Source organism: Sinocyclocheilus anshuiensis, unplaced genomic scaffold (genome assembly GCF_001515605.1).
Source record: "Sinocyclocheilus anshuiensis isolate Anshui unplaced genomic scaffold, SAMN03320099.WGS_v1.1 scaffold655, whole genome shotgun sequence".
NCBI lineage: Eukaryota > Metazoa > Chordata > Actinopteri > Cypriniformes > Cyprinidae > Sinocyclocheilus > Sinocyclocheilus anshuiensis.
The window spans coordinates 584,119-594,124 of NW_015548221.1; the positions used below are offsets into that span (position 1 = coordinate 584,119).

The 10,006-nt window shown below is 33.6% G+C and overlaps 1 protein-coding gene and 2 pseudogenes across 1 annotated transcript in view; 1 reads left to right on the forward strand and 2 right to left on the reverse strand.

Moving 5' to 3' along the window:
* Positions 1 to 258: 258 nt before the first annotated feature.
* On the reverse strand, positions 259 to 864 carry LOC107654186 (vicilin-like seed storage protein At2g18540; annotated as a pseudogene).
* Positions 865 to 930: 66 nt separating this feature from the next.
* Positions 931 to 2,650, reverse strand: LOC107654187 (vicilin-like seed storage protein At2g18540; annotated as a pseudogene).
* Positions 2,651 to 7,897: 5,247 nt separating this feature from the next.
* LOC107654231 (V-type proton ATPase catalytic subunit A-like) overlaps positions 7,898 to 10,006 on the forward strand; it is a 9,110-nt gene continuing 7,001 nt past the window's right edge. Inside the window, exons 1-2 of the mRNA XM_016441236.1 lie at positions 7,898 to 8,026; positions 9,600 to 9,692. Of these exons, the coding sequence (XP_016296722.1) occupies positions 9,611 to 9,692 (82 nt within the window). The 5' untranslated portion in view covers positions 7,898 to 8,026; positions 9,600 to 9,610. The remainder of the gene's footprint in view (positions 8,027 to 9,599; positions 9,693 to 10,006) is intronic.

Genomic DNA, 10,006 nt, shown 5'->3' on the forward strand with positions numbered 1-10,006 from the left:
TCTCAGTTATAATGCACACCTTTTAGATTTTTGATATTCTATATTGCCCACCAATTTATTTATTTATTTGCCTACTTTAATCACATGTTTAATTATTTCTATATGTATTTAAACAAGAATTTGTGTATTTATACACACATTTATTTATTTATTTGTGTATTTATTTATTTATTGTTTTTGCAGGTTTCGTCCTCCATAGTAGACGTCCCTGGGTGTAATAAATTGCTTCCATTTATTGTATGATATTCCACATTGGTATCACTGAATGAAACATTTTCTTCTTATTTTCAGTCTTTCAATTTCTTTCCGTAGTTCATTTGTTTCCTCACTTTTTAGTTTAAGTAAGCTTTCAAACACTCTTTCCAGGTCTTCATAATCTTTTCAACTGTGTTCGGGTTTCTCAGTAAGCTCTTGAATGTGCCGATCTTTATTCTCTCTGAACTCATTAAATTCCTCTGCTTGTTTTCTGGCTTCAACTTCATGTTCCTTCTTTACATCTTTAATTTTCTGTTCATATTGCTTTTTCAGTTGATTATATTCTTTTTCTTTTCTATCTTTCTCCTCTTTCTCTCTTCTGCTGATCTCCACCTCTTGCTCTCGTTTAAGATCTATTATAATTTTCCTCCATCTCTTTCTCTCCTCTTCTCTTCTCTCATCATCCTCTCGCTTACTTCTCTCCCAGTCTTCTTTTCTCTCTCGTGCCACCTGCTCATAATGTTTTGCAAATTGCAATTCATTTTTCTTTTCTTCAAGTTCTCTCTCTTTTTGCTCTCTCACTCTTCTCTCAGTATCTCTCCATCGCTGTCTCTCCTCCTCTATCTTTTGTCTTTCTTCCTCTCTCTCTCTTTCAGATTTCTTTCTCATTTTCTCCAGTTCCTCTTGTTTTCCCCTCAATTGTTCCTCATGTCTCTCTTTTCTCTTTCTTTCTTCTTCCTCTCATTCTCTCATCTGTTTTTTCATTTCCTCTTCCCATTCTCGCTGCTGTTGTTTAAGGTTCTCTTGAATCTCCTTTTTGTCATGTTCATGTTCTTTTATTCTTCTTTCCCATCTCTGTCTCTCTTCCGCTTCCTCCCAAATTCTCCTTTGTTCCGCCAAACGTTTCCTTTTAGTTTCCTCTTCTTGTTTCTTTTTTAATTTTGCCATGACACGCTCAACTTGAAGCTTTTCTTGATCTTGTTTATATTTCTCCTCTCTATTTTTATCTTGCTCTTCTTTTTCTCTTTGCTGTTTTTCATACAGTAGTCTCTGATCTCTTTCTGCATCTCTTCAAAAAAAATGTTCTCTTCAGTTTTTCTTCATCTGATCGTCTCTTGTCATCCTCCTCTCGTCTCTTCTGTTCTGCCTTTTCTTTCTCTTCAAACTCTTTTCTGAGAGTCTCCTCTTTTTCTCTGAACTGATTCACCCTTTGTATCCTTTCCTTATCTGCTTTTCTTTTCTCTTTGTCTAGTCTCTCCATGGTTTCCATTTCCATGTCGTATTTTGTCTGGATTTCGCTTTCTTTTTCTTTCAGTATTTCCTCCACTCTTTTTTTAATGGACATCTCTGCTTCCTCAAACATGCTGTTTGTGAAATATTGCCCCTTATTAGATTTGATCACCTCTTCTATCATGTTTAAAAGCCAAGTAACTTGTGCATTATCTTTTTTGTCTGTTATTAAAAACTAAAAACCTGTTTCCAAAGTTCCTGATCAATTTCTTGAGATCAGCATTTTTACTTTTCTCTACATACTGTTCTATTGTTTCATTTTTCAGATCATCTCCTCTAGTGAACAGAACAATGCTGAACTGTGCAGCACTTGGACCAAAAATCATTTTTATCAGATCCACAGTGTTTTTCCATTCATTGGTCAATCTTTCCACACTCAAGACAATAATAAAGACATGAATTGCACAATTCTTAAAAGCCAGAATCTGATGGTGCATCTTCACCTGAAATGAGAAATTATAGACTTTTAACAATTTACACAAATATGTTTTCGTCAAGTACTACACAAATAAATAAATAGTGGACTACAGCTCAACATTAAAGCGTGTCCACTTGTTTGTTATTGTACTACATTCTACTGGACAAGTGTATGTCTAGTGTAATGAACATTTTATTAGGACAAAATCTCAAAGAAAAAAGTATTTAAAAAAAAAACTGTGATTAACTTTCAAATGAGATTTAAAAAGATAGCTAAGTTTTTTGAGTAGCAGATATGTTATACTTATGATACACTTTTTTTCTTCACTTACCCTCTTGTTGGACCTTCTGCTCTAACTCTTTGATTTTGATCTCCATTTCACTCAGTTTTTCCTCTAGCTCATATCTCACTCTGTTCTCTTCAGCCTTTATATACATCTGAAGTGAGTAGGGTTCTGTTTTAATGCTCTCTATACATTCCAACAGGTCAGAGATCTGATCAAAGTTTCTATGGTCCTTCAATCCCATTACATTGTAATGACCTGTGGTTATCACAGAATTTCTCACACTTTGGTCAACAGTGAGATATAGTGAAGAGTACCATGAAGTGCTCTTTGTAGTAAAATATCTTCTGGATTTTCTCCAGTTCTATTTTGTCTTCATCAGTAAATGGACCAACAGGAATAATGAGGAGGAAAATATGAACTCCAGAATCACAGAGAGAAACACAGCGGAGAGTCTGGCACATCACTTCCTCTTCTGAGAGCTCAGTGAGAGCTGGAAGCTCCACCACAGTGATGAAAGTTTACACAAACTAAACTAGACTCTCTCTGATGTGTGGATGAAGTTTTCCCTTGTAACATATCGGACACAGAGGCCTTGAGCTTTGTATTTCTTCCACACAGCACCAAGTTTAATTTAGCTTTTTCAGGAGCAGAAGCTGAAAATGAAAAACAATTTAAGAAACAGTTGACTTTGGTCCTTAAATTAATAGTTTTCTTAAACAACATCAATAAAAAAATACTGCAAAATAGAATTAGTACACATTACACTAAATTCTATTTATTTGAAATCAGTATTTAAGTATTTATTTATTATATTTAAGTAAATATTCAATATTTGAGTATTTAAATAAATCTTTATTTCTTCTTATTTTTATATTTATTTATATTCTATATTTTTAAAGAATACAGTTCTAATCAATTTCTTATTTTTAAGTGACAGTCTTCCATATACACTCATAAATTGCATGAGAACTCCCAACCACACCCACATGAATGGCATTAAACAATTGCACTGTAGTGTTAAAGGGGTCATATGATGCTTTTTTAATATGACCCCTTTAAAATGCTATTAATAGAGCCAAAAACCTCACTGAGGTTTTTTAAATCTTTTTTTTTTTTCATAAAATTAAAATATTTTTATCTTCTCTACTCTTTGAATGATCTCAGAGTAACATTCTGGTTGCCTTTGATCAAACTGGAGATGTCCTCCTCCACACTCCTTTATTAACTGATGCATAGCATTATTCTTTAGCACAGAAGCCAGCGAGGAGGTCAGTGTCTCTTTATCAGTAGTTAACACTATTGTGCATTTAATTGCCTTGTCACTGAACTGTTTCAGTACATAATTTACTCTTCGTATGTCATCCTCACTAAAGTCATTATGCTGTAGTACGAGTATGATCGCATGAGGTCCTGGATCAGACAGATACACACCCTCTTTCACTCTCTTAGCAATCTGAACGTGGTAGAGGTCTGGCTGTAGAAGATGAGGATCATTGATGACAGTGATGGGTCTGTCCACTAGTTGTCCTCTAACTCTCTCTGTGCGCTGCTCTACATCAGCTGAAGGTGCTTTACTCTTGTATATTCCCAGGATGCTGTTTCTAACTCTGTTGTTTGCCAGTGCATCTTCCCCAGCAAGACAATCCTGAGCTCACTCACTTTAGCACAGAACAAACACACACACACACACACACACACACACACACACATCATGCAATGCAAAATCACTGTAGCAATCATCACTGAAAAATCTCAATCAAATATGCAGCATCAGACAGCAATAATGTCAAAATTAACATACATTTAAAAAACACATGAGACTGACTGAGAAAAGACTTTTGCATTCTACATATAATAATAAATGTACAAACAGATTTCACATAAGACTAACAAAATAATAATAATGTGAAAATATCAAGTACCAAATACCAAACATAAGTGTAATAATACATTATTTAAATGAATTACTTTGACTTACTGTTTGGATGTTCAACATTTAGACTTTTCCGCCTATTAAGCCCTAATGTAAAACACACAGAGAGACACATTTTTGTATGTGTTATAACTGTATAGTGTGAGCAAAAATAATCATAACTGACTTTAAATTGAATGTGTAGTACTTAATTAACAGACAATTTAAAAATGAACGGTGATAGTTACCAGGAAACATAGTTGAAATTATAGCGTTCAGACTGTGATTGTTTCCTTGTTGTTGCTATTTTTGAGACTTACAAACACCCACTTTGACCGGCGACTCTCTGATTTTCACATCATTTTGTTTCAAGTCTAGACAAAACCAACCAGAGCACAAAATAAACACACAATAAAACAAGCACACTACTAAAGTAAAACTCTCATTTTTGCTAATTATATTCAACAGATTTATTGCAATTTTTACCTATTGTGGACGTAATTTAATCCACATTGCCTTTAAGTCTTCAAATTGAAAGATAGTTTTACAACATAATAAGGTAGACAACGCACCCGTATAGGAGCATGAATGCATAAATCAAACCTGTTTGAGCCTCCCTAATACTGTTTTGAATCTGACACACCTATTTCTTGTCTTGGAGTCTCTACAAATAAGCTGAAGACCTGAGTCAGGTGTTTTTTGATTAGACAGACATTCAAAATGTGCACTTTTGAGGACCACTGTCATAAATGAACATTAGTTGGGTCATTCCTGGGATTCTGTAATATTTCAGTCCCCCAGAGTTTCTGAAGTGGTGGTTCACCAAAATGAATTGTTAGAAGCTTTTCACAAAACTTTATTTGCCCATTATAATGAATAAAAATAATTATTGCATTTTAATATTTTTTAGCATAAAATAATGTCTTATAACTATCTTAAACCAAACATATTGTCATGTCCCTGAGGCACTTCACTGAGTTTGTACTTAGAAAATGATTAACAAAATGTGTATAGTGTCTGTGATTTTTTGGCAACAATGTAATCATTTATTTGTGCTCCTTTCTTGTAAAAAATATTGTTCTAAAAAAAAGCAAAATATTTTATAAAAAACAGACTTTAAAGTTATGTCCCTCAGTCTGAACTCAACCCCGTCACACTAACCATTCTAAGCCCATAATTCATTCAGGTCTCTTTAATAGTGGTGCAGAAAATGGTTAGTAGTATAATACTTTGTATTCATATTTTTGAGGCATGTTACAGTCAGGGTACTATAATAGTATAGTATGTTTATGATAGTACTGTCAAGCTTAACAACTCAACCCCGTCACATAAAATTAAGATGGAAAATTATTACTTTTTCAACATTTTATTTTAATCCATAAGTATATACAATCTACTTATTTTATTGCTGCCACATATAGTCTATTCTCCTACACTACATGAGGAGCAGTGGCCATTTTGAGTGAAAAACCACAACCCTGTTGTGTAACAATATATGTATTTCTCATTGTTACGGGGTTGTAAACTTGTGACAGGGTTGAGTTATTTGCTTAATTTATTCATAATTTTAATGAAAAACAATAGTCATGGTTTCAGTAAATATATATACTCCAAAATCATGACAACTATTTTTGTTTTAAATAGAATTATTGATGTCATATTTCCACTTAAACCTTGACAAGCATCATACATCAGAAATTGCACCCACATTTGCAGCAGAAAGACAATGTTGGCCATGCAGATATGTTGACCCAGGAACAAGGGGATAATATGATAAATTAAAAATTTTAATTTAAGGCATTGTATCCCTTCAAATGTGTTACAGTCTTCAACCCCGTCACACCTTGTTACATTAATTTTTTTAAAGAAAAATATAGGGAAAACAATTAAGAACAAAAGTATTTCTTGCTGATTACCATTTGACATGTTAAGGGCTAAAACAATAAAATTGTGGTTTTATTTAAAATGTTTAATAAAAAAAAATTAAAAAAAATAAATAAATATTTCTTGTCTTGGAGTCTCTACAAATAAGCTGAAGACCTGAGTCAGGTGTTTTTTGATTAGACAGACATTCAAAATGTGCACTTTTGAGGACCACTGTCATAAATGAACATTAGTTGGGTCATTCCTGGGATTCTGTAATATTTCAGTCCCCCAGAGTTTCTGAAGTGGTGGTTCACCAAAATGAATTGTTAGAAGCTTTTCACAAAACTTTATTTGCCCATTATAATGAATAAAAATAATTATTGCATTTTAATATTTTTTAGCATAAAATAATGTCTTATAACTATCTTAAACCAAACATATTGTCATGTCCCTGAGGCACTTCACTGAGTTTGTACTTAGAAAATGATTAACAAAATGTGTATAGTGTCTGTGATTTTTTGGCAACAATGTAATCATTTATTTGTGCTCCTTTCTTGTAAAAAATATTGTTCTAAAAAAAAGCAAAATATTTTATAAAAAACAGACTTTAAAGTTATGTCCCTCAGTCTGAACTCAACCCCGTCACACTAACCATTCTAAGCCCATAATTCATTCAGGTCTCTTTAATAGTGGTGCAGAAAATGGTTAGTAGTATAATACTTTGTATTCATATTTTTGAGGCATGTTACAGTCAGGGTACTATAATAGTATAGTATGTTTATGATAGTACTGTCAAGCTTAACAACTCAACCCCGTCACATAAAATTAAGATGGAAAATTATTACTTTTTCAACATTTTATTTTAATCCATAAGTATATACAATCTACTTATTTTATTGCTGCCACATATAGTCTATTCTCCTACACTACATGAGGAGCAGTGGCCATTTTGAGTGAAAAACCACAACCCTGTTGTGTAACAATATATGTATTTCTCATTGTTACGGGGTTGTAAACTTGTGACAGGGTTGAGTTATTTGCTTAATTTATTCATAATTTTAATGAAAAACAATAGTCATGGTTTCAGTAAATATATATACTCCAAAATCATGACAACTATTTTTGTTTTAAATAGAATTATTGATGTCATATTTCCACTTAAACCTTGACAAGCATCATACATCAGAAATTGCACCCACATTTGCAGCAGAAAGACAATGTTGGCCATGCAGATATGTTGACCCAGGAACAAGGGGATAATATGATAAATTAAAAATTTTAATTTAAGGCATTGTATCCCTTCAAATGTGTTACAGTCTTCAACCCCGTCACACCTTGCCACATTAATATTTTTTGAAAAATATAGGGAAGACAATTAAGAACAAAAGGTAAATATTTTTAAATTCTGCAAATAGTCTAATGTATTATAGTCATTTAATGTAGAGTTCAGGTTTGGGGGGGGATTTGGAAAATTAAAAATATGAAGTTACATAGTTGTCATTGTTTTTTTTCCCCATTGTCATTTAATAGAACTGCTAATTTTACAATTTGTGCATATAGTTTTACAGTAACTAAAAAGTGAGGCAAACCAATTACAGTAAACTTTACAGTATAACAGTATATTTTCTATTGTTTTAAAATGCATTACTCAAGAAAGGACCAAAAAATGAATACAATAATAAAATATTTTACAGTTAAACAATATTACACTGTAAATACATTTACAACAAGTTAAATGACATGGTAAAATAAAATACAGTATTTTTGCTACAAAAATATTTATTTGTGTATATATTTATTTATTGTTTTTGCAGGTTTCGTTCTCCATAAGGCACTAGACTAGAGAACAATGTACAAAACAACGGTAAAATCACAGACGTAACACTTTTCCTCACACAGTAGGGAGCGATAGAGAGTTTTCTGCACACGCTGTTCACTCTGCAGAGGGAGGACGTGCTGTGACTACAGCTAACGACTGAATGAAGTCAGCTGACTTTTCTTGTTCCTCGCGTCTCATCTGACCAAAGCATCTGGACACAGGACTGTCTCATTATCTGAGGTATTTACACATTTTTAAACGATAATCATATAGTTTTTTTCACGCTGAGACCACTGTATTGCAGAAGTGTACTTGTTAGGTTAATCAAACAGAAAATATGATTATATGATTTTCTCAGATTCTCTTTGTAATTTTTTTTCTTTAATAATCATATAACAGTTAATTTTACTGATGTACATTGTGTGTTGTGTCGCTGAATCATTTCTCGCTTCCCCTCTGCATGCAGCTCATTGCAGTCGTTAACATTGACGTTTATTTTCCCTGCAGCACTGAGAATAATAACCCACTTGGATGCTAAACAGATTGCTGGAGAATTTCAGTATATTATCTGTATAATCATTTAAAGTGTTCACGAACACATGAGATGGGTCACATTACTCGCTATAATTAATGGGAGACAAAAATTACCTTAGATTTTCAGCAAAGGTCAAATTCTATCAGCAGCATCGTGATCATGTGATCATGCAGCAGCATCTCTTAGCAGCTCGATGTCCAGTGCACACAACAGCTACAAGCATTAAACGATCTTTGAGTACATCTGGAGAATATATACTTAATATCCTTTATTTAATCCTCTCATCTTTTTCTCTGTAGAGATGATTGTATTTGGGCATTGTAAAATTTGATGCTCAAATAGGCAGCTTACTAGATTTTGACACACAACCGCTGCCTGCTGTTTTCCAATTAACAACAGCATACTAGGTTTGCAGACCACATGTCTGTACAGTTTTGTTCTGTACTGACAGAACTCAGTTTTTCGCCTGTGATCAAAAGTCTGATTTGAACCTATTTCATACCAATTGGATCATTCGTCATCATGTGATTATACATTCACAAAAACCTGGAAGTTAGACTGCTTCCTCTTGAGGTTCTTGAGGAATAACAAGAAATATTTTTATTAATGAAGGTGTCAGTGTCATGTATTTTTTTTACAGAACATTTGGGCTGTTTAGTTGGCTGGTTCTCAACTAAAAAGGATTTGTCATAAGTTGCCACTACAAAACACAGTTTTTCCAGGTTTGCTCAACTGTCTGTTTTCCCGACTTCCTCACATGGTTTCTGTTTTACAGTCAGTGTCATGTGCCCTTGGTCATGTGACTGTGTTCCATGTTTGTCCTACATATAAATGTTGTATAAATATAAATGGGCTTTTTACACAATAGGCAACCTCCTGTCCTGGAAATTGCTATTGTTACTACTGCAAATCATTCTGACATAAATGTATAAAAGGAAACATGATAACTGAAAAGTAGTACATTAAACACATTTATTAATTTTTAAACATATTCAATCTATATTAATATATAAATGAATCACAATAATAAGCAGCTTGTGTATGTGAGCAGAATGTTCAGAAGCAGGGCCGTCCTTAGGGGGGTGCAACTGGTGCGGTCGCACCGAGCCCTGTGCTTGAGGGGGCCCCACGGCAAACGGACCGACGGGGATCACGAACGGACCGAGGGGGGCACCGCTCCCTACCTCGTACCAGGCCCCGCATCAGCTAAGGACGGCCCTGTTCAGAAGTGTAGAAATAAGTATAGGAAGTAAGTTTTTTTGCTTCATTTTGTATCAGACACATTCAAAATGGACTTCTCCAAGCTTCCCAAGATCCGAGATGAGGAGCGGGAGGGACAATTCGGATATGTGCATGGCGTATCTGGACCTGGTTAGTAGGAATTCAGATGTCATAGTTTTATTTTATTTTATTATTTTGAATTATGTTGTCACCAGAGCTTTAGATTTTTTATTTTATGTTTTGATTTATGTTTTTGTTATATCATTAAATTTATCATTTATTTTGATATATATATACATACATTATCTCACAGAAGTGAGTACACCCCTCACATTTTGTAAATATTTTATTATATCTTTTCATGTGACAACACTGAAGAAATGACACTTTGCTACAATGTAAAGTAGTGAGTGTACAGCTTGTATAACAGTGTAAATTTGCTGTCCCCTCAAAATAACTCAACA